At 39.2% G+C, this 25,616-nt stretch overlaps 1 protein-coding gene across 1 annotated transcript in view; it reads right to left on the bottom strand.

The window, feature by feature from the left end:
* TECRL (trans-2,3-enoyl-CoA reductase like) overlaps positions 1–25,341 on the bottom strand; it is a 65,210-nt gene extending 39,869 nt beyond the window's left edge. Inside the window, exons 1-2 of the mRNA XM_030491943.1 lie at positions 25,067–25,341; positions 10,399–10,450 (exon numbers count right to left, since the gene is read on the bottom strand). Coding sequence (XP_030347803.1) covers positions 10,399–10,450; positions 25,067–25,300 — 286 coding nt within the window. The 5' untranslated portion in view covers positions 25,301–25,341. The remainder of the gene's footprint in view (positions 1–10,398; positions 10,451–25,066) is intronic.
* Between the last annotated feature and the right edge of the window lie 275 nt (positions 25,342–25,616).

Here is a 25,616-nt window from a genome sequence, read left to right as displayed (position 1 = left end):
CCATGCTGTCATCTCAGTGTAAATTAAGAGAGTTTTTGGCAATGGTCAAATTAAACAACTTGTTAGCAGCCTTCTACATGGGAATGCAGCAACCTAGTGGATACTGGGGTTATCTCAGGAAAAACTAGCTTGTTCTGCTAAAGATGAGCATATTCCAGAGAAGTCCCTATCCTGTCTTAGCTATATACCACTAAGCTTTCCACACTTTCAGAGACCCCATCTATACGTGTATGTTTGCTTGTTTTCAAATATCAAAACAAGAGATTAAAATGAGAAAGCGAAGGTAGTAGGTGCAACATTGGGTAGCTTCTCTTTCCCGAGTCTTTTGCAGGATCAAGAGATGGCTGTATCCCTTTATTTTCCCCAGGCAGGAGACGAGGTGTTTAGGTTCCTTATTGAAAACTTTGAGACTAATTGTTGAGCATAGGAAGTAGTTTCAATCTAATGTCAGTTGGTGGAGCATGCCTGGGGGGACTGGACATAACTAAATGCTAAACTGGAATACAGAGGTACATGCACAAAAGCACAAACATCCATTAGCAGCAATGAGAGCCAGGCAGTGGGCAAGACAAGCCCACATTTCACATGAGCACAGCTTGTGAATGAGCTGCAGATCCAGTTTAACTCACACATCAATTATTTCTATGGTGAATCATTTCCAGCAAATATATTCAATATCACTGCAATTTGGAGACAATTTAGAAAGAGGTGGAACTCCCCTCTACTACATTATTTTTATTGTGAATCATTTGTTCAACTTCTTGTCTTTGATGCATTGCTTTCATTAACTTCAAACAGTGTCAAATACCAAGTTTTGCTTGAAAGATTTCTAATTTTGATTGTTCCTAGAGTTTATTTTCGCCCCATGCCAAAACAGAAAAATAAACAAACAGGCTACAAATATGAGAAAGAGTGCACATGAAAACAAATGCAAAACAAGTCACCATCACAGAGTGACATCCTTCACATTCAGGTCTGAACAGCCTTCCTTGCTTTTATTCTGCTTACCTGACCCTACCCCCAGAATTGCAGATACCTTTTATGCAATACCTCCTCTTGGCCCTATGGAAGCTGAGGACTGCAAAAGCACAGTCAGTGAAGCCATAAGGCAGAGAAGACCTGGTGGAAAGTCTGAACTTAGCAGCTAAAGCTGTTGCCTCTTCTCTAACCTGCCTAGCAGAGGTGACACCATGGGCCTTGTCATTTTTTTCTCTCCCAGAGCTTTCCAAGAAGGAGGTAAGCTCCTCTCATTCTGGCATGGGAGATTCTCTTCCTTTCTGTTGTCTAGAGCCTGTTTTGTCTCTTTCATAAGAAGTTCCTGGGACATTTCATGCAGACCCAATTCATGCAGTTCCTCATAGGAGAAACCATTGGATCCTTCTGTAAAGCCACCTGCCCAACTTTGGTGTCCAAAAGCACAGGGACTCCTATGAAAATCCTGGTACAGATGCAGAGCACGTTTAAAGGCCTGAAATGATCTCGACCATGCCGTAACCAACAGGCATCAGTCTTATTAATGGGTATGAGATCCTTTTCACAATCATGAAGACCTACTGGGGCTTTTAGTATCTTGAGTTCCTTGAATGAACATTAAACCCACATGAGTCTGGTGGTAAACACCAAGTTGCTGCTGGAAGTCTACCTGTTCTTCAGACAAAAAAATAGTAATACACAAGTTTAAATTGACGTAGAAGGTGTTTAAAAAACAAAATTACATTGGCATCTTCTATTAACAGTTCAGTATGCTTTAATTCTTCATTTTACATGAGACTAAATATTCTCTAGGGCCTGGTTTACCTCTATAGGGTCTTGCACTATTCTTTTCTCGGTTGAGCCATAGGCACTAATACAAGACCCATTGTAAATAATAATAGGCAATTCTGGTAAACAAATTTTGTTGTTTCTCATTTAGATCTGTCAATTAAATCTGCTGCAAAAGCAAGAAAAGCAAAGAATTTAGCTATGAAATTTCCTTTTCTTAATGAGGCATTTATATAGCATCTCACATTTGTTCTCAGATTGTTTACATAGGATGTCATTTGTGATGCACTGTTAGAGCCCTGTAAATCTCAGCTGGGAACAATATCCCAGAGAGCAGAGAGGGCCAGTTCTGCTTCAAGCTACATCTCAATAGATTTGCTGCCTTTTCTTTTATTATGTTACACATCTGAAATGATATCTGTAATCCTGCTAATGAAATGCAATAACATCAGATGCAGCAGCTGCCAAAATAAGAGAAATAATGTTCATTTCCATTAAAGTTTTTGAGTTGATCTTCACTTTTTCCATTGCTGATTTAAAAATTGATGATTTTTCTGAAGGTCATCTTATTTCTGTGAGCATTTAATGGATAGCCTGACTTTTGTGTTTTAGACACCCTACTCCCTCTGGTTCAATAGGTCATTTGGCATATATTTAAGTCATTCTTTGTCCCAAATGTTTCTTATGGGATCACAGCCAAAACAGACAAAAGATCCCAAGGTGGATGAAAGGCAGACTAATTATTCTTCTTTTATAGATGAGAAAATGAAGCTCAAAAAGGAGAAAGCGTCTAGCACACAACGAACCCCAGCCAATATCATGACTCCCATTGGGTTTCAATCAAGTCTCAAAGACCTAAATCTTAAAAATCACATTCATTTCCATGTAAATCAGGAGACTTCAAAAATCGCAGTTGGCCTTTGGGCTTTTATTGTTATTTTTAGAAGACCAAATGCTTTAAAAATTGGACCCTAAAAGTCTTGCTTAAGGTCCTATGTTACTAAGTGCACTGCTTCTAAACCATCTGGGTAAGCCAAACCTCAACTTTCAAAATTCACTACATAAGGAAAATGTTCTTTGGAACCACATGTACATTTCATAAAGGAAAACTCCAGGGATATTTGATCAGATGCTTTTCAGACTGATTTAACATCTCTTTCTCCACGACCTATAATGAGATTCAAGTGCTCAGCAAAAGTGAACGCAGGTGCCTAGTCTGGTGCTTGCTCTCATTATTAAGCCCAATCATGCTGGGAGCAAGAAGTCAGACATCAGGATCCAGCTAGAAATGTCTAAATGCAAGTTCTGGGCTTTGGCAGTGTCAACAAGACACATGAGTCAGGGCTCGAATGAGAAGGTTCTGACCACAGTTCAGGATGCAAAATAGTGTCTGTGAAGTGCACGGCACCTTCTGGAGGGCTACCCAATGGCTACACCACTGTGATTTCAGCTGGAGCATTCCATGCATTGTCTGCCCCTTTTGAAAACTGGCTAGAATTGGTTTTCTGTAATTCCAATGCAGAAGGAGGCAAGGGGGGAGACATTTTGGACTTTTAAGTATAAGGTAAATTTTGAGTCAGTTTGAAGATGAAAATCATGATGCTAACTCAGTTTGGCTTCTTTCTTTTAACTGTTAGGTTAATGAAGCCATTTTCATTTCCTGACTGGCTGTTACAAAAGAAGTGAAAGTATTCCCAGCTTTCACAGGTGTGCTTCAGTTATTTTGACAGCTAAGCCATAAATTCAAGGTACTCAAATCTGTACCAGCAGACTTTTCTATTTTCTATAACGAGATTTGCAGATATGCCACAAATAAGCTGAGAGGAGGTCATCCTCCTGATACTTCTTCCTGTACAGATCAGAAATGAAGCCTACTGCACAAGCTGGCCTCATGGCTAAAGCAGCATGTCAGGGCAAGAATTTAGGTGTCTGTTCTGGCATGCACGCACTGGAGAGGCAGGAAGCAATTTGCTCATGGATTAGGTCTCTGATTCTGAGCTGGGGAAGAAGATGGTAGCAACTAATTTGAGGTTTGTGGCAGGAGCTGTTGCTTACTTTGTGCTTAGTCTTGCAAAATAAAAAGTAACAATTTAAGTATATGCAGGCCTCACTGTGACAGTAACAAGAAATTCAAAGAGCTTCTAATAAACTTGAGTTGTGTTGACAGGTGTAGAGAAGTAAAGAGTTTAGAATTGTGTTATCTGAGGGGTACTGAAATGCATTGTAAACTAATCTTCTACTGCTATCTGCTGTGTGACTAAGACAAAAGAAAAATAAATTATAAGATGAAATAAACATCATCATGTTTCTTCCTAATCTAGTAATTTTCTTTTACAAAGTCAAGACAGATGAAAAAGCCATTTACCCAGATGAAATCACTGTACTTCTTAGTGCCCATTTGCAATAACTGCCCATCCCTTCCTAGTGATTCGCCTTCATTGTTAATTTCCAATTGAGTTGTTATGAATGCAGAGAGGGGGAACTTTATTGAAAACAAAAGTTGGATGTGACTGCCAACCCAGTGCATTCTGCAAATCCGTGCTGGGGATGTGATGCTGGGCCTATGAGCTCTGCAGTCAGACAGCCTGCACAGCTGGGTATTGCCTGTCCCTTTGAATACTCATCCATATATGGATTCAAGTTGTTGCTCTGGGCTAGCATGCACTACTTAGGATAAAAATGAAGAGGAAGGAGTTTGAGATTTGTTAAAAGCCATAGACTTTGTAGCTGCCTTTCTGCCTGGGGAATTCATCCAGCTCAAGACAACCCCTGGCAAGATCAGATTGTAGCCCTCTTTCAAAACTTTTGGCTTTTTCAATGTCTGATCTCCTAACATAAGGCAGAAGAAAGATCCTTCTGCAAGGCTTTATGCCCTAGATATAACTTATTTGGGTCCCTTCAGTTTGTGAGACACATGAAGGGCTCCTAGTTGATTGACAGGCCAAGATTGTGAAGTCAGCTTGGGAGAGCCATAAATAGCATAATTCAGCTTCTCTGAGTCAACAGCAGGTGTATTCATCAGGCACATGAGTCTCTCCAGGCATCAAAATTGACATATTTCATTAACTTTCTTCAACTTGAGAATCCAGCTGTAGTAGACAGTGTGGAGAAATCAGAGGAATGGCATGTTCTCAGCAAGGCTGTGTTATTAGACAGTCCTGATTTTACAGAACCAGTAGGCAGGGCACTGTCTTAGCAGTCACCATTCTCCCTGGTACTGCTCTTAATGACTAATCCCCACAGCATCCTTTCTCACCTCTTTGAGCCTTGCAGTTTAACATCACAGCCAGCCTCTAGAAGGGAATTATGTGATGCAGTATGAACAGTCATTCTTTCCAGCAACAGCTCTGCATGCAGCTCTTGTGTTTTAGCATAGGCCTGGCAAAATATGGAGTTTTCCTTAAGCTCTTGCTCTTGGAATCATGCTGCTAGCTCTCAGATGTCATTAAACTCAGGAAAGTTGCAGATTCAGAGCATGAAAACCCTTAGCAGACTTTTCGGAAAGGAGAAAAGAAAGAGGACCTCCTCCACTAAAGGATTAGCCTTAGTACCTCATGTGCCTTAAGGTCCTCTCACAAGGCTTGCCTAGTGATTTCTTAGCAGTGAGAGATTCTTCTTGCTCTTCACCTGGCCAGCATGGCTTCTGCTCTTCTGTATTTTAAAGATCTGCTTCAGAGTTTTGGGCAAACAGGAACCTCTTGTTTTTAAAATGCTGCTCTCCTCCCAGCTGCTCAGCGCTGCCTGAGCTGAGCACTACTGACCGGCAACTGGGGAGAGAAGCAAGCTGGCAGCAGTAATGGGTCATTTTGGAAATGGAAGGAGGGAGAATATGCACAGGCCTTCCATGCAGCTGGAAAATAATTGTGTGATATGGTACTTCTGCTTATGCTTGTCGTCTGGGATGGTAAGGTATCTCTTTACATTAGGTGATGAAGATCTTATTCAAGGCACTTAGAAGTCAGTGGGAGTGTGTGATAGACTCAGTGAAATGGTGTGTTGGAAGGGCCTGCACAGGAGCCTCTGATCCTGCTTTTGTGCAGGGTGTCAGACAAGGTGTGCTCTGACCAGGAGGTCTGCAGGGTAATGACACCTAAGGGGCTACCTGTTCTCCTATGGCTTCTGGGGAACATACAGGACAAGAGCAGTAGGTAAAACCTGGCAGATAATTGCATCCTAACACACTGCCCTACAGCCTGGTAAGGAGGAGCCTAAAGGAGAGAATGATCCCCACCATGAAAAAGGAATTTCACTGTCTTTCTCCTTGTCTTCTCTCTAGAGGAAAGCAACAGAAGATAGCGGTTTTCCAGGAAACATAGCTCTTAGGAGTGCTATAGAAATACCTGTAAGAAGCAGTTGTAAGATAGCATAGCAGTCTTCTGAAGTTCCATAGAGTCCAGAAATGATGGTGTTTATTCTTCAGTGCCACCTACTGACAATTTCTTTCTTACTGATTTACTTTCATTGACATTGTTTATTTTAAATGTCCGAAGTAACATCTGTTAGGTTGGTTGGAGGGGCCTGCAATTTTGGAGCTGAAGGGTTAGGAGTTAGTATTTTATTGGGACAGCAGGCAGCTTGTAATATTCCTTGAGCACCTCATTCCTCTCTGCAGACCAGGGTGCTCTGCATGTGTTTTCAGTTCTCTTTCAACTTCTCTTTTTCCTTCCACCCATCTCCAGGCTTTCTCCCATCTGCTCTTCCTTCCTTGCCTGCTCCTTCCATCTAGGTGGCAGTTCCTGGCCTCCCTAAGCTCATTTTTCTGACTTCAAAGGGTAGTGCCAGTTGTGCTACCTCCTTGTGCAGGTTGCATCCATGAGTTTGTTACGGTATAGCTGAGATCTTATTTCCCCCTCTCTTTTCTGTTCTTCCTCTTCTTTCAAGATCTTTTTCAGCAACTTTTGTGCAGTAACCTTGAAAATATTTAATGATCATTGGCTTCACTATATTACCTGTTCTACAGGTATTTTATTTTAGTTATGTGATACTTGAATTTGCATTATTATCACGGTTTTTCATTTCTACCAGTAAGATTTCCTCCCCGGTAGTCCAATGCATTTTGCAAAGATAAAAATAAATTAAAGGTGAAGACTTATTTCCGAGGACAAGAGCTTGCAAAGTTTAGCCTACAAAGTAAAGAAAATGCCAGGTACTTAACTCATAAGCAACTGAAAAAATGGGACAAGAGCCTTGCTTCTTATACACTTAGCTTTTGGCTTGGTTTCACCTCTGCCAGCTAGCCAAAGGAATGAGGAAAATAGTAGTAAAGTCACCTAGTGTACAGCACCAATTTGATTGAGGCTTCTTTGACCATACGTTAGATTGTACAGTGTAATGGCCAGTAAAACCCAGGCACTCAGCTGCCACTCAATTTCCTGCAGAAAATATCAAGAAATAGAAGAATAGACATTTGTCCAGAACATACTTATATTGTGGAATTCCTTCCCAGAGGGTTTTGCTGAGGTCAAAACTGTAAGTAGGTTTAAAAAGGATTAGGTAGATTCGTGGTGGGCAGGTGTGATGATTGCTATTAAGCACGACAGCCTGGATTTAACATCTGTTATAAAAAGTCCCTCTGGAGCCAATGGCTGGAAAGCTGCAACAGGGAAACTGCTGTTCTGTGCTGCCCCTGTTTGTCCCTGCAAGAGGCAGTGGCTACAGCGGCCGGAGGCTGCTTCAAAACCACTTAAAAAGAGAAAGCCTTTCATTTCCCATGGAAATGCCAGTTTATCTTAGATGGTTATTTTCCACAGAGCTCATGGGTTCCCCAAATCTCCAGTGATAAAACTGGGATTGCCCTCCAGAACTCAGTGCCACAGAAAACACAGGGTTATGTTTTGATGGGGTTGTTTCAGTAGAGAGAGTTTTGGTCAAGTAAAAGCTGAGGAGTATTTCTGTATTTGTTTCTGGACTTCTGAGTTCATATTCTGCTTTTCATATAAACACAGATCCAAACTAATGTTTGACTGACTTAAACACTACTTGGCAGTAACATATTATGTGTCTCTTGCATCTCTTTTTTTTTTTATTATTTTTCATTTTTTATTTTAATGATTAACATCCTCCTGTGCAGTAATTCATAATTCAGATTTTTTCTTCTTTCTTGAATCAGGCAATGAAAACTGATCAGTGACAGAGATGATGTTTGCGAAATAGCTGCACAGGGGTTCCTCTCACTAGAGGGCTGACAAGATACCAGCTGAGCAGAAAGCTTAATTGCATGGATTATCAAAGGAGCATGTATGAAGACAGGAAGACTGTAAAGGGGTGTGCGTAGGAGTGTGTTTTAGCGAGAGACTGTAGAAGAACATGTGAGTCTGGCACACATAAAATGAAAGGAATGAATGCATGAGCTAGTACAAAATAACACGTTAACCATAAGCATCCACAGATCAACTTCAGCCCCTTACCAGCTCTTGCCTAAAAGAACTGTATTCTATTAGCTGTCATCCTCCAAACTGTATGAAAAGAAAAAAGTGAAGGCTTGTTCTTTGAAAGTGGGAAAGGAGGAAGAGGATGGGGGAACCTTATGAGACAACAACATCCAGGCTGAACTGGAAAAGAGAGATCAAAGCAATGAGCTGGAATGGGAAGAAAGGACACAGGACACTGATATGGTGTACTCTGGAAATGTGAGGAATTGACATAAAAAAATCGAGAACTGAAAAAGTAGTGGAGGCACATGCCAGCCCTTCCATATACTGTAAAACCTTGTACTGCCACAAGTTCACAATTTGTACCGTGTTTTGTTGTATTGCTTCCTTTGTACTCAGCTTCACTTACGGCACTGGGAGTAAGATATCTCTAAATATGAATACAGGAGCCATTAAAATGGCTTATACAATAAACTTTCACCATTTTAGCCCAAATCCATTAAAAACCTTATTACAGTTAAATTGGGATAAAACTCTGTGCCAGTGATCTTCAGCTAATTTAAGCTGCATCAACATAAATCCAGTTTCAATTGATTTAAGAGAGTCTAGTCAGAAATGCACTGCATTTCATAAACTGATGGAAGGACATACTTTTACTGAAATATTAAAACTTATGCACTCAGCCTTTTCATATTTAGCTGTGGGGTTTTTTTAACTTTTACCGTTTCGTGTTTTACAGGCTCTTACAGGGAGTGAAAACAACTAGTTTTAGAGCAGTCAGGTCAACAGCCTTTTGCTTCATCAACTGAATGTTTGTGCAATCACAAAAGCCTTCAGCTCTGGCGTTTATTAAATTCTAAGGACAGAGGAGAAGCATAATAGTTTTTCTACCTCCCTACTCTGAACTCAAGAGTATTAGTGTTTGACTAAGCACCCTTTTTTTTTTTTTGTAATAAAAGGCATCTAGCCTTTAGTTGAATACACCCTTTTTGTAAATATAATGAAAGTCCATCATCTAAGATGATTACTCCAACAGTAAACTGTCCTGTCTCTTGAGAAAAATACCTCATTACCTCATTCCTAACTTGAGTTTCTCTGGCCTTCACTTCCAACCCTCAATTTTTGTTGCACCTTTTTCTGCTCAGCTAAATACCCCTGTAATTCCAAGAAGTCCAATTCAAGGTAACAGGCCTTGCATAGACCTGTACATCTCTAATGCTGGTGACACTCAAGTTTTTAAGTCTTCATTACAAGTAATACCTTACTTCCTACAGGCAGAAGTGGGAGAACCGTTTTGCAGTCTAGGAGCAAGAATGCCACACTTAGGATCTCTACACATGCAAATACAGCAGTATTTTAGCATTTCAGATCTCAACTGCATACACATACGTGTCTTGCAGTTTTCAGGTACATTTGGCGCCACTCCTCAAAATCCTGATCAGCAATTCAGTGGATAAAGGCAAATGCCACCAAAATTTGGTGCTCAGCTACTTTCATTGTTCCTTCTCCCATCTTTCCAACAACCTCCCTCCAGTAAGAGCTGGAGGCATAGAACTAGGAAGAGGCAAAAGGGAAGCCTCCAGCAAAACTGCTCTGTTCTCTGGCAGGAAGAAAAGAGGAATTTTTTGAGTGTGATTGCTCTCATCTCTTCTTATGTACAAGGTCCAAGTCTGCAGTCTGTATGTGCAAAAATTACATCTCCCCCACTATTTTTTCCCCACCTCATGGATGTGAAAACCAAGAAAAGTGATACTAGAAGAAAGAGAGGTTGCCCAGGTTGCCCTGACCATTAAGGAACTGGTCATGGCTGAGCCAGTTGAGAAGTCTGTCAGATTGCCTGCACAATCCCAGAGAAGTCATTTAACCACTCTCTGCTCCAGTTCCTCACTGCAGTAGATTTTTAGTCTACAGGGCTTGTCTGTGGCCAGCTTGAAGCAACCTCATGTTATCAAAGCTTATCAAATATAACACTGGGAGGGCAAATGCAGTTGTGGTCTTGAATTGACACTGTGTACTGTTAAAAAGAAGATAGAAAAGTATTGCCCCTAATGGGCCGGCAGTGATAAATTATGAAGTCCTCTCCTTCCAGCCTTTCACATCTATGATAGCTCCAGTAGAACCTTAGCCCAAACAGTGCTCTTATATAGCACTAGAGTGTCAGGCCAGCCTCATCTTTCCTGCAAGATTTAATGAAAAATAAATTTGACAATTTCTCCAAGCTGAAAAGCTTCTAGCCATGCCTCCAGCCTGCTACTGTAGTACTCACATGCTTTGTGAAATTTGTGTTTCACATCAAGAAGGGTAGAGGATGGAGGTACCTGGAAAAGATAACAAAATGCACGCAGATTAATTTGTCTGTCTTCTTCACTCTGGGATCCCTTCTCTCCTCCTCTAATGAAGAGATGATTCAATTTGTCTGCAAGTTCCTTAGGTAATAATGAAGCAAATCAGTAAATTTGCTCTCCCATGTTAGTATGTTATTAAAATTTGTCCATCTCTGCTTGTCTAATAGAAGGGTCAAGAGGGAAAGCTGCCAGCCTTGCTTGAGGCAATAACTGTTCCCAAGATGAAACCAGAGGGAAAGCTTGAAGGGTTAGCTTTAAAGTTAGGTTCAAGCATGCTGGTGCATGTCACTTGGAGACATGAAAGGGTTTTCCTGAGGGGCCAGTAGCAGTGGCAAAGGTGGCAGGTTCTGTACTTTGTGCCTGAAATAAATTTGTTTCTGCATGCTGTTATTCATGTTCACTGAAGCAATTCAGGTGTCACAGTGTTAGATGGTGATCTGGAGGCCTTTTAGGCTCTATTTTATTATGTATATTGATTTCTTAATACACTTTGTAGAAAGTATCTGAGAACAGAGTTACGATTTACTAGAGCAAAAGACTAAGAAGTACCTTGCATTTACAAAGAAAGGCAATGGAACATTTCAGGAAGTAGCATGCTGAGCTTGAGAGCGAGGTGGCAAGAGGTGAAGATCTGGTCTTAACAAGACTATCCTTTGCTGTTGGCACTGATTTCATATTCTGTATTGTTCATTTAAGCAGAGAGACTGAGAAGTAAATTGAACTGTGTGTTAACTATGGGGATCTGTTTTGGCTCTAGCAAGAGATCTCATTGCTGCATTTAGACAACAGAATTCAGAAAACCACCTTCCTTGGAGACTTAAGGCACCTGCACAGGCTAATAACACTATGAAGTGGTGGTGACGTATAGCAAAATCTTGAGGAGCAGCAGAACTTCTTTGGGTTGAGGTAGAGAAACAGCCATAGTACCATTTTCCCTGGCTGGCCACTCCTCACCTGGTTCACCCTATCTCCAAATTCCCCCAGTTGAACCAGAATGTGTCAGTGGCTTGGCATAGCCTCATTTGTAGTTACACAAGAACCCAGCGGTTCTGCTCTGCAGAAGTATGTCTGCCTCTTCCCACCTAAAGATTTCTATGGTGTTTGCTGGGCAGTCCAATTCCTGTTTCATTGCATTAGTTAGAACTTGTACACTTAAGCATTAATTGACTTACTGAGCCTTGCTTGGATCTTGGCACCATCTTTAGCCTGCAACCCCACTTCTTCCAAATGTGATTGGTGATATCTATCTATCTATCTATCTATTGTACTTATTAGTGATACTAATCTATTGTACTTATTAGTGATATTAGTGAATTGTGACAAAAACCATGTGGAAAAAAAAATAGAGGAAAAATAAGAAATTCTGCTAGTAGTGATCAGCAGGTTAACATATGTTGTTTAGCTGATAAGACTGAGTTGGGAGAAATACTGATGTAAGAAAATAAAGTTGCTGACTTCAAAGCAACAAATTAATATAGAAAGAAAAGTTTTGGTCTTATATAATTTGCCACCCCACACAATTATACAGTATACATGCTATTAGTGCTCAGGAGTAAGCCAACTTATTTCTAGTAATAATATGAACAGGCAGAGAGCTCAATACAGATTTCAATGACTTAAAGCTGTAAAATTATATCTGTGCTAAATGGTATGCAAAATTCAGATTTTTCCTAGCTTTTTCTTTGGGTTTAGAATACTTTCTTTTCCACAGTTACAGAGGGGTTTAGTGGGCATTGGAAAAGTCCTTATTTGCAGAAACTGCCATAGGTGAATCTCTACTTAAACCATGACTTGTGTCTCTGATGCAGCTGCTAAGCAATACCAACTCCACCCAGATCAAAGGCTGGGCTCCTCGAAGCCAAGCATGTACCCTTCCTTTCCCCCCTCCCCAACATCACTAAGGTCTGCGTTGCACCCAAACCATGTTGAACAGTACTGGGTCAGGAAGGGGACATTGCCCTTGGAGTTCCTAATGCCAGCTGTGTCTCTTTTCTTCCTAGCTACAGGGAACAATAGAAGAAGCTAAGAAAACATTTTATCTGTATTCATTGTACTTAAGCCATTTCATGCAACATCCAGTAGACCACCACATTCCCCTACTCTACATGTGTCTTTTCTTCTGATGTGTACCACTGCTGTGGTTTTGAATATGAGAGATAGTGGGGGGGTTCTGTTTTCAAAACCTCTAAAATTATCTGAATTTGCTTTCTCACACCTTGTAATCTCACACCCGTGAGGTCTGGAGCCCAGAATCTCCCCAGGTATGAATGCAAATGCTGTTAGCTGGCAATGACTGTACAGCACACAAGACTGCAGACCAGAATCTGTCATGTGTCCTAGTGCAGGGCGGGTGTGCAGCTTTTCAGACCTGCAGATCAAGGACAGGGATCGTCTTTTCCAATGTGATGGAGAATGATCTGGCTTTCTAAATACAGCATAAGCCATGTTACTGAAGAGCCTGCATCCCTAAAAGAGATCTTACCGTGATGGGTTCTGCAAAAGTTTGAAGCCAGGGCCAACTCATGCTCTGGAGAGCTGGTCATCTGATTAAGTCAAGGGAAGCTGAAAGACCTTTAAGCTTAGCATGCTCACAGAGCAGTGCTAGCACAAAACAACTCATGGTCTCCATCTCCTGCTCTTCTGAGTATGTGTCATCTTTAGCTATCAAAAAATTAGTTTAAGCTTTGGTTTCAGGTCTAACTACAGAAGCATTCGTATGCCTTAGGTGTTTAAAAGTTACAAAGTGCCTGCCAGGATCTGTGTTTAGAACAGCCTGCTGCAGCGGAGGAACCAGTCAGTGTATCCATGTGCTGTTATGTGAACCACCACACACAACCTCTCCTTCCTCCAAAGCTGGTGTTTGAACCACATAGCTGCAGGTGGGGGGGACTGTGCTCTGTACAACACCTGTGAGAGAGGCAAAGATCACTAGCAAGAGCCCTGCTGTGCTTGAGTACATCCAAGCTGCTTTAGGCCAGAGCTGGTCTAGATGCTGCCAGCTCAGGACCAAGCAGAGCATGTACTTGGTTGGTTAGTCGCAGTCTGGCAGCTCTGTGTGACAACACACTGTACGGGCTGCATGTGCAGAAAGGCCTAGAGCACGCATCCAGCCAGGAGAGCAGGAAGACATTTGTTTTATGGATCAGCTGGATTAGAGAAGGACCTTTCCACTTGAGACGAACTACACAGATCGCAAGTTGAAAAATAAAATGAATGCTGTCCTCTTCAGAATGGGCAATGACATAGAGGAATCACAGTGTCCTTTCCCAGGAAGAATAATGAGTCTATAGCCACAAAAGAATGAAATACGTTTTTTTATGATCTTGATAATTCTGTGTCCTTTTTTAAAGGCCTCATAAAACAAGTGGTGAAGTTATAGTTTCTAATATTGATCAATGTGAAGATGGATGCTGAAACATCAGCTTACTACTAAAAGTGTCCTCTTTATAGAACATTAATTATCTTTTGTTCTTTTCATTGTACATCAATACTAGCTAAAGAATTGTATGGACTGGAACAGCATCTGCTCTTATTACCCTTTGTGCTAACTGAATAAGGAACCCTGGAATGTTTCACTGTAATTATTTGTCTTACTCTCCTTTTATTCATTTGAATTATTTCTGAAAGTGTTATAACCTTCCTTTTCCTCTATTTCAGCATTTTTCAAATACGAAAAGAGAAAACAGAGTGAAAGACCATCCTTAGCTTATTTAAAACAAGATAGATTTCTTTGTAAAAATACCTCTTACTTGACATATATCTTCTATGTCTGATGGTCAAGCCAGTTTTACCTCCAACTTAACTTGTACTCTAACACCAGATTTTAAATATAGATAACTTTCTAGTAGGTTGTTGTCATGTGCAATGTTCAAGGCTAATTTTTCTTCACAAAACAATGTTACGAAGAAATGCAGATTTTACAGGTGTGGGTTGCATTCGTTACACTTTTCATTCAGAAAAGGATTATTTAAAAACTTCAAATCCTATTTTTCCTGTATCTTCATAGCAAAATTCTTCTACTTTTCCATTCAAGGCAACTTTTCATTTTTTAAGAGTTCAAGAATGAAAGCACCTTTCTGGGTCAGCCATTCTAGTTCCATCCTTCCTTTATGCAGCAATGCACAAAGCATCACATTTCTTTTTAAGATTTAAAATACAGTATTAGTAATTTAGCCTATGACTCAAGGAAGAGCAGTAAGTGAAAGATGTGGGAACTTAATACTGCCTTTTGTGAGCGAAAGCGAATCCGATAGTTATCTACTTCATACCTCTTTCACATTTATAAGTCAAGGAATTATAACAAATCTGATGATCTGTGAGTAATTGCATCACACAGTTCTTGCACTCAATATTTATTTTAGGGGTTAGAGGTCAGCAGAATATCAATAAGAGTTTGAATAATAGAATTTTAGCGAATAAGTGATCTTTCATTCAATATTTCCCTTTGAATATTTTTTCTCTTAGTGACATACCAGTACCACTGCACTGCTGAGTCACCTGCTTTCCAACAAGCACTCATTTTCCGTAATTGAAGAAATCCAGAAATACTGCCACTCCAGCTGCTCATTAACCAAATGAAGATTACCCATCTTCAGCCAGGGTAAATTTGTTCAAAAGGATGACAGCTTGAACAGCTTATTGCAGCTGAGGATCTGACCCCAATACAGATAACCAGCTAATGGGAAAGCCAGGTAATTTCCAAATTCAGCACTCAGCAAATACTTCATCATTGCTGGTTTCACACCCTGTCCTTGCTTTGGGATCATGCCGTATTATTAGAAATCAGCAACATTTCACAGAAAGTTAATCAGGAAAACATCTGTTCTAATTGATTTCCATGTTTTGTGAATTTGGCTTCTAGATCAGATTACTTTTTCTTACAATTAATTTTCAAAGACAGTATTAAAAATTGGATATTGTTTTACTGTAAACTCCCTCAGTGTGTCCCACACTGCTCTCTTGTTAACTTGGTGAACCAGTATGCTGGTCATGTCCAAAGAGATATAAACAGGTGAGCTCACCGTGGAAATTATATAGAAATAACTACATGTAGACAAGTGTTGTCAGCTACTACACAAAGGTATTATATAAAATTTAATATTTTACTCGGTAGACTGCAGTGAACTGCCAAACAGCTAGCTCTGATCTCAAGCCTGTCTTCCCAGAAACTGGAGATATTCAGAACTATGGTTTTAGCACATCAGTTCCACTTTACGTGAGTAGAGGGATGTGTCTCTTAGCTGTCTCCTAGATTAATATGTGGTCACATGAGCCTTGGATATGAGATAATCCAACTGACTAATCTTTCTAGTGATTATGGGTCAAATTATCTAAGAATACATACACATAGCCGTATGCTTGCCAGCTGTAGTCATGTCGGTTATCACTAACCAAGCTTGTCTCTAAAGCTGCTGTGGTTTTTTTGTACTGCTAGCTGGGTATTTATATTAAAAAAGATCTTCCCCTTTGCAAAAAATTTTCTGAAAAGGTGTCAGACACTAGAAGGAGCTTTTTCTACCTCTGCTAAGATGAGAGTGGAAGCAAAAAGAATGCAAACCGTTAGCAGACGGAGTGCAGGCCATCCCTCAATTTACAAAATTCGACACATTCACCTATTTCTGAATGCATCTGACTAGAATTGGTACATCTCCATGCCTTCTGACCTTTTGTTAAAGGGAACCAAGTAAGGTTGTTGTATTCACTTTGAAAGTTTTAACAGCAGAACCAGTCACTGTCACAACACTTCTCTGTAGGGAAATGAATTGTTCTGGCAAAACTCTGGATGTGTAGATTTGCATTGACTTCAAATTTTAAAAATGAAATAGAAAATGTTGTTTTGTTTTGTTTTAAATCCTGCTTCAGGAACATGCTGAAAAATAATTTCCTTGTGTTATTTTCATGTCTTTCTATTTCTCACCAGTATGGAACTTTCATTACTTTTGCATTATTTTATGACACATCAATCATGATGGTGTAAAATAATACAACACATGGCTCTTAGGGCATGAAAAATAACCCAATAGGAAATAATATTCAAATAAATACACTATTAAATTTAAAAATAAATTGTACTTGAAATATTTATTGTGTCATAACTGATTGAAGATTGAAGGGTTCCAGAATTAATCTGTAATAAAATCTTTCCCAGATTCTACCTCATAAAAAATTCAAGACCCTTTTTTTCACTGTAATTCGCAAAGAAAACAATATTTGGGATACACACTTAAAAAAACCCACCAAATTTGACCACTTTTTCTCAGGAAGAGGTTTAGGGTTTTGTTTGTTCAGATTTTGATTGCCAGTCTTAGCAAAGATTAAGTGTGTAGCTTAGCTGTGAAATCTCTCTCAATTTGTTTTCCCGTTTCTATCAAATGACTGTAGAGGTTTATGTTTGCTTTTTTATTCCTATGCAGACTGATAACATCTAAAATAAAGCAGCATACCAAAGAAACACAACCAATACTTAGCACAGGATGGTCACAAACTATTTAGGAGACTGTATCAAAATAAAAAGCAGGAGAGAGATCAACTCTAAAGAAAATTCAGAGGAGAACATGAATTGGCAAAACAAGAGGTTCTATGAGAAGCAGGGCTAATAAAGTCTTACTTTCTACTAATAAAGGACCTCAAAGCCTTTTCCAGCTGCCCCATAACCTTTCCCATCTGCCATGATGTTTTCACAGGGCAAGAAACTGGAGCTGTATTGCTGCCATGCGCTTACTGATAGCCTGGTCAGAAGGTGCATGTTGAGGTGACTGCTGGCATACAGCGGGGGTGAAGGCTGCACTGTGCCTGTGCTCCCTGCTTTGAAACTATGCAACACAGCCACCAACTTCCATTAAACAAGCAGGAACCCTCTTGCAGAAGTATTTATATTTGGCCAGTAGGTCCAAAGTTATGTTGGCAAGAACAGGCAGGGAAAGATGGAAAGACAGCAAGCCCTCTGGTCCATGAAGGGAAGCAGTAAGCTGAGAAGCAGAAAGGAATGGAAAATGAAGGTGATCTATGAGAACAATTAGCCATCATCAGGTCAGTTAGAAGTCTAAGTACTTTTCACAGTACCAAGTGCAATGAAGAGTTGCTTGCTATATTTCTGGTACAGATTCCCTGACTGTCACAAGTTGTTCTCTTGTAACACAAGATCTGTATGTATTAAAAAAGGAAAGCTTGTGTTTTAAGGTTTAATTCTTTAAACATAGGCAGATATGTTATAATAATAGCACTTATAGATACTGCTAGATATTTACAGACTCATTACTACATGGCTCAGGTATTTAATGTAGAATCACAGATCTGATTTCAGAAAAACTTGAAGCATGGTCTGATGGACCAATAAATCATGTGCAGGAGTATTTTAATGCTATAACAATGCCTATATGAGATGCCATTATACACCTAAATTTCCATCATGAGCTGCACTGACTAACTCTTAGTCTAATAAAACACCTATAGCTCCCTGTGGTCTTGTATTGCTCCAGTACATTCACAATTTGCAATAATCTGTGAATTGTCTTTGATGTAATAAATTAGGCAAATGTGCAGCTGGGGTAAAATGTCATAACTATGGTGGAAAAGAGGGCATTTTCACACTGGGTGGGAACCTGTCTTTATAGATACACATTTGGCAATATTCACTGCTCTGGTAGCATAGCTGGCTTTTACCATTGGCCAGAATGGCTTATGTTCATGAAGAATTGGAGCGCTACCAGTGTCTCAGAAGTACATTTTCTTGTTTTCACCAAACTTTGAATTGAGCTTTTTTTTTTTTTTTTTTATCATTTATTATATCTAACTCTTTCTTTCTTCCCCCAGGCTTAGATTTTTCTGTCTAAAATGAGAGATGTATAAACCCTGTCATTTAAAGGCACTTCTAAGTTTGAAAATTAGTATCAGCCGAAGCATTAGTCTTCTGTAGTAAGTAGCTTCTAAGTCTTCAAATCACCCCTTTACAAATGCTAAATGCCTTAAAGTTACCAGCTTCTCCTCTCCTCAGTCTCTCTCTTCTAGATAAATCAAAGGCTATTTTTCCAGGTATTCCATTTAAAAAGCTATATTGAAACAAGAATGGTGACAGCAAAGATGAAGCAAAAATGAGTATATCTACCTGCCTCTCTTTATCTGGAACAATCTGTAGCTATATTACAGTAAAATGATGTAAATTTGTAGTAGAGCAGGAAGAAATGAGTGTAATGCATTGCTTCAACAGAATTTGAATATGTTTACCTATTTTACCAAGTGTAACTAATAACCGAGGAAGAAAATACTACTGTCATCACCTCCAGCACTCTGGGGTAGGGATAAGATTCAATTCTAAAGGGCAAGAAAATACATAGATTTTATAACACGTAACATACTTCCTTGCAGTACCTCCCAGCAGGGACCAGATCCCCATTGTGCTGAATGTTGTGAAAACATACAGTAAAGACACAAACCAACAAAAGAAAGTAAAAAAGAGGAAATCCACAGTAATAAGCCTATATCTAGCTAGTTTTTTTGTCTGTGTTCCTTTAGCCGTACTGCTGTGGGAATTCCTAGTCTGTGGGACTCAGCATCAACGAGTGGTCTTACCAGCAAAGCCTCCTCCTTGGACACAGATGGTTATTCAATTCCTTCTGGGCATCTTTGGCATCAGAGGCAGGACATCTCTAATAGTAGATTGCTTGACTGAGAAAGACAATGATCTTAAAAATGAAATAAAATGCGTGAAACGAGGGCACTGTGGAAACGCACAGGTTCTGGTCATTCCACAAGAAGAGTATAGAGTCCTGTGAAGTGCCATATTATAATTGCAAGATTTAGGGGGGGGAAAAAAAAACCCAAACAAAAAAAACCCCTGACTATATAAAGCAAAGAAAATACTAATTTCTTTCCTGGGAAAGGACTTCTTTAATATACTGTCCTAGAATGAAGCAAACAAGGAGAGTCTGATGCTAAAAAGCAATGCCCTGCTACTGCAAAGAGGTCCTTTGCAGAGTCTCATTACCTATTTTAATGATTGATTGCATTTGCTCACCTAAAATGAATGTGATATGTCTAACCTCCAACTTATGATGTGAGAAGTTATTTTTATTTGCTAGAGATAACTATGCAAAAGAAAGCTGGTGATTGCTGTTCTTCTTGGCTGCTCACTTTGTGTGACAGAGCCGCAACCCACAGGCAAGAGTAATAGATTTCTGGTACTGGAGATATCAATTCTATATGATTTTGCTGTCGTTTCAGTGTAAAACCACTGTATTGTGAAGCCGTAGTGGACAGATACAAGGACACTTGGTTTAGGTGTTTTACGAACAAAAATGCTTGTGAACTCTTTCAGAAACAGACAAGCCTTTCAGAGTAACCACAATAAGCCCTAATTCATCTTTGGCAAAAGATGTAGTAATACATATACTGTGTTAATATTTAACTGCAAGAAGAGTTGTATATACAAGTGACTGAATTGATGTAAAGACTTGTTTTATGCTGGCTGTGACAAAAAACGTGTAACAAAAGCACAGGCCCTATGCAAGGGTCCTTTAATTTAAGAAAAATAACAGTGTTCACATGAATTTCATTGTGGGCATTGCATGGCATATCTACACTCACCAACGAATAGTTAAATGTTCCTACAGTATATCATTAACCATAAATATTTAACTAGCAGTAACTGTGTTTTCCAAAAAAAGATTTCAATGGGAAAGGGCACTGGGTACGTGAGGGCTGGTTTAAGGAACAGTTGGAAATTACTTTCTATCATGTTTGCAGAACACCAATTGAAAAGGCGTTTTCCTGCACACCTTAGGAAGCAAGCTCTCTTCTGTAGGTCTTAAGAAGTGTTCTGGAAAGGAGGGCCACTGCATAGTAGCCAAAATCTGAGTTTGCACCTGTGCTTATAGCTTAACTTGCAAAATTGCATAGCATGAAACTACTGAGCTCTGAGGCTTTTGGTGAGAAAAAGCTTTCTGTCCTGGTTTTTCCCCAAAGGTGATTTATTCTGTAAAAACTATGTTGTGTAACACTTTCTGCCTTAAAAGCAACTCATATAAAATTAATTACATTGCACTATGTTTGTGGAAAAATACGTTTTACTACAATTTGAAGAAAAAAACATTATACAACGAATGCGATAACAGAAAGAGTTATAAGTTGCCTTAACAGCATTTATAAATCAAATCACGGCACATCAGTAACTTTAAAACTAACCTACATCAGGCTTTTGGAATAATGCACAAGTAAAACAGTTTTTGAGTAACTATGTATTTTTTATAAGTTGTGGCTGATGATTAAAAATGTGGATTATTTGTAAAAAAATACAAAACGGGATTATTTTCTTTCATTTTTAAGACTTAATAAATTTTGTATGCTATGTTGTTTTCTGTAGCTTTTTGGAAGTAATGCAGGAGTCAGTATCCTTAGACATTTTGGGACTCTCTTCAACTGAAAATATTTCTAATAAGAAATCATTAATTGCATGCCCTATCCTCTTTACAGACAGACAGGAATTTCATCCATAGAAATTAATAGATTGTGAGGAAAAAAGGCACTTGTCATCATCCAGGCTCACCTGCTGTTTTACACTGGCCAAAGAAGAGATTTATTCCTTGCTGAATACTTCTTTCACACCCTGAGCAAGAAAACTGTATGATTCATGTTTCCACTACAGAACATGTTAAAAAAAAAAAATGCAGTATTGATGTGCATGTTGAAGAGACTGAAGATTCGCCCACAAGATGCCCAACTGTTACTTGCCACCCCTTGATTGACTGTCAAAATATGGGCAAAAATTTCTTGGCTAAATTTGCCTAATTGTGGCCTTCAGCCACCAGCTGTTGTAAGGTCTGTGCAGGCTTGGGTAAACACCTTTCTGTTCTGAGAAATCCTCTCCTGGGCTGTAGAAGGATCTCAGGTCAGGCACGATGCTCTGCGTATGGCCAAGCCATGCTGTGTGTGAGGACACCGGCCTGCCTCTCTGGGCAGGGAGGAAGACCTTGGACTTTCTCATTCAAACTGGCCCACATATCCAGACTCTTGCCCTCTCGTGGACAGCGCACAGAGCACTCCTCAGAATGTAAGTGCCTTTTGTCTCCCTGCTGCCGTCAGATCAGAGTGTGGATAGTTCTGTTCACGTGAGTACAGTCTCAGTGTACCTCTCTCAGTGTACCTCCTCTGAGCATTTATGTACTGCTTTTAAGGACAAATGGATGGGCTTGTAGCAGAGGTTTAAATTAGCTTTCCCTACTAACTCCTTTTTGATGCCCTTTTCCAACTGTCAGAGGTAGCCCCCTTTTGTCTATAAATCACTGGTGCCTGCTGTCCTGCCAGAAGTAGTCTGGGGACATTTTGTAGAGTAACTGGAAAAAAATTTTGGGACACGTTTGTTTCTCCTCCCTTCTCTCCTCCTCCCCAAAATATGAAGTCTCTTTTCCATGACATCTCACCTCAGAATTGATTTCTGTACCAAGAACAAATCTGGGGAAAAAAATCTCACACTGCTATTGTTTATAGCACCATAGAATGGTTTGGGTTGGAAGGGACCTTAAAGATCATCGAGTTCCAACCCCCCTGCCATTGGCAGGGACACCTTCCACTAGATCAGGTTGTTCAAAGCCCCGTTCAGCATGGCCTTGAACACTGGCAGGGATGTGGCAGCCACAATTTCATTTCTCTTTAAAATTCTTTAAGTAACTCACTGGAAAAGCTCGTATGCACCAAACTGCTAACATAATGTCATATCCATAACAGAAAAAGTCTCCAGAGTAGGTTGACAACATTAAATAAAAGAAATTATACTCCTGCAAATAATCTCATGTTCAAAGCATGCATGTGTAAAATGACTGCCAGTGTTTCTGAGTCTTCTGAATTTACTTCAAGTTTTACAAGGTTAGGTATTTTTCTTCAAGACCCTGCTCCTGGGGGAGAGGGGATGACTGTGGGACAAAATGTCTGGGGTTTTCCTCTTCTACTACTTTCTTTGAATAATTTTTTCCTGCCTTTTCTGACAATGGAAAATACCATAGTAAAATGTGAATTCATCTTACAGGTTAAAAAAACTGGCAAATATGTATTTATTCTGTTCCTTTAAGCCTATCTTAAAGACGGTCAGCGCCTTATAGTAACCACTCAGTTCACTTAATCTAAGTGACTGATCCTTCCCCAAAGTATAAGATGGGTAAGAAAGCCAAAGGAAATAATGTTATTTTCATTTTACAGATAGAGAATTAATTCACATTCACTTATGTTGGATTCAAAGCCTATTAATGTCAATTGATTGCTTGAGATCAAACAGCCAAACACACCTCTTCTAAATGCCTGACACCGCAGTGAGCACAAAACATCTTTTCTTTCTAAATACCAAAACTAGTTAGATGTATCATCATTGTGCAGACTTTACAAAGCTTACACTAATCTGAATAGGATTCATATGCATATGCAGGGGTCTCATAGAAACTAACCCTCTGGAAGCAGTAACTGGTATTTAATGACATAGCATTAATCATCTAGTCACTCTGCCTGAGTTTCTATTATGTGGAGAAAGAAAGGAGTCTTCTCTCTGCCATTAGAATATTGTCTGTCCTTTTAGATTTATTAATGTATATGTATAAATGTATTTGCAAAATCATAATAGTCTGAGCTACTAACAATATACAATAAGAGTATAAATACATACATTTTAAAATCTATGGTTCCTAGTCTCTCCTACTCTAAATCCTGACAAGTAATAACTACATACAACGCTGAGAAATGAAGCTAATCATAATTGTCTTACAAACAGAAAACAGGCCTTAGAAGTGCCATGTTAGGTCTATATCAGTGTTATACTTAGTTCAGCAGAAGATTATGCAAAATCCAGTAAAATGTTCTCATTCTCTCTAATAACAAACTGAAATGAAGTTCACCAATACTAACAAATGATCATGGAAGTAAGGAACTTCTGTACTTTCAGGGTTGCCTTAGGAAGGGATTATCACAGCAAATTAAGGGACTTAGAAAACTAGGTGAATGTGCATTCAGAATCCAATTTTTTTTTTTGAACCATACTTGTACCATACTTGTACCAATGCCTTAGTGCTATGAAATAAAAGTAAAAAATAAAAAGGTCCATGCTGCTGGCCATGAACATGTAAATTAAACACAGATTCCTGAGCAGACGCTTTCAGTTTACAGTTGTTATTGCTCCTCTATGTGTATTTTACCTCTATATAGAGAGTACTTCACAATCACCACTTGTAACTCTCTTTCCACCACTTCAGGGGCAGAGCCCATAATTTTGAGACGGTGCAGAAAATGTTCAGGTTCATCAAAATTCAGAAAAAAGTTTAAGACGCAGGTCTACTGTTGTCCCAGCAGACTACAGTTCTTCCATGCCTCATGGAAGGATTCCTGAAATGTGGCTCTTTGCCTAATTCTATTTCTCTTAATATAGTTGTTTTAATGACACTATAGCAAAGCTTGAGTTAGGAAGCAGACTAAGGGGTTTTTTGAAACCATATTCAGTATAGTATTTAGATAATTCATTTTTAATGACTGAGTAAATACTATTCAATAAATTAAATAATGCAAACACTATCATTAGGACTGGTACCAATAGTCATCATATTTGTTTGACCATTTTGTACATGTTTCCCCTTTGGCTAGATTAAAAAATTCTCAAAAACTGTTTTTCCCCATTAGAATGAACAAATGAGACATTTACCTTTAGGCATACAAATAGCAAAAACACTCTTTAAATGATCAAGAACACTAGGAATCTGGTAGTATTCCACCCAGCGTATTTCAAAGGCATTAAATTAAACATTTGAAGCAAACTTATCTACTGTTTCCAGCTGTTGCCAGTGAGGATAAGGGAATTTTTTTATTTTATTTTTTCTTCTAGCAAAGTAGTAAGTCTCAAAACTCTACTATGTTACTGAAAAGTTCTGTAGTCTAAATAGATTAGGTTTCTCATTTTCATGGCATGCAAGAGCTCAGCTTTTCTGCTGAGGGACAATGAATCACAAAAACTATGATAAAAATATTTATGAAACATTTTCTCAGCTGCTTTTTACTGTGTTGTAAACTTCCTTCTTACCCAGTCCTCTCATTCTACTTACACAATTAGACTGTAGTTTTTATATTTTTTTAATTCACATTATTAAAAAAAAAGCAAACCAAGACACTTTGATTCAAAATAAAATCTCTTAAAATTGCCAGTTTCCTGCCCAATCTGATAAACAGAACGCAGTAGAATACATTTAGATACTAACAAGAAACCACAGTATTGCAGAGATGCTAAGCTTTACGAATGTATTAAAACTCATTATCCATTCTGAAGTACACATTCAAGTATCATGTTCTGAAATAAACAGTCATCTAAGTGTCAAGAGACAGCCTAAGGACATAGCTTGAGTCCACAGAGCAGCCAGGAGGTCTCAAAGAAACCTGTGTTGGACGATTTGTAAAAATCTTGGAGAAAAACAGCCAAGGATTGTGACTAATTAAAAGTTTTTAGTATCAGAGAAAATAACGAAAGTATTTCTGTTACAGAATAAGACCACAACAGAGTGAAAATGGAGTCCCTAAACTGGCACCATGTGACCCAAGCACATCCCCACTATGCTGGAATAATATACTCACCTTGTCCACAATGCAGATCTGCTTCTTGCTTTGCATATCAAGAATTTCCACTTCAAAGTAAGTGATTTTTGAATGTTTGAGTACTTGTGGTGGTTTGAGATTGCCAGAGGAGAGCACAAGTTGAGAGAAGTTGAAAAAAGAGCGTGTGTCATTGCGGGATATGGACGGAGCTCCTCCATGAGCTGCAGGATCCCCCTTGTGTTCTGGAGTGCAGAGTTTCTGCGCCCTGTGCATTGTGTGACCCAGCAGTAGCGATCGTCATATCAACAGGGGACAGTTCCAGGGGGAAAATGTTTCCTCTCTGCATCAGTTAAATACAATCACAGACTGATGAGACACAAAAGGTCAAGTGGTGTTCCATTTTAAGAACGCTGTCTTATTTAGCAGGAGTGAAAACAATGGCTCTGTAATCCATGTCTATATTTAACCTGCTATTGTGATGTGCTCTATTGCTGCTGCTTTTTTTTTTTTTAATTTAAACCACCATTTGAAACAACACATCTAGAGATTCCCCATTAGAAGTCAGATCCTGAAATTCCAGAGCCCCAAA

This window comes from Strigops habroptila, chromosome 7 (genome assembly GCF_004027225.2).
Source record: "Strigops habroptila isolate Jane chromosome 7, bStrHab1.2.pri, whole genome shotgun sequence".
In the NCBI taxonomy this organism is placed as follows: Eukaryota; Metazoa; Chordata; class Aves; order Psittaciformes; family Psittacidae; genus Strigops; species Strigops habroptila.
Note: the sequence above shows the minus strand (reverse complement) of the source record. Positions and strands in the feature narration are given on the sequence as shown.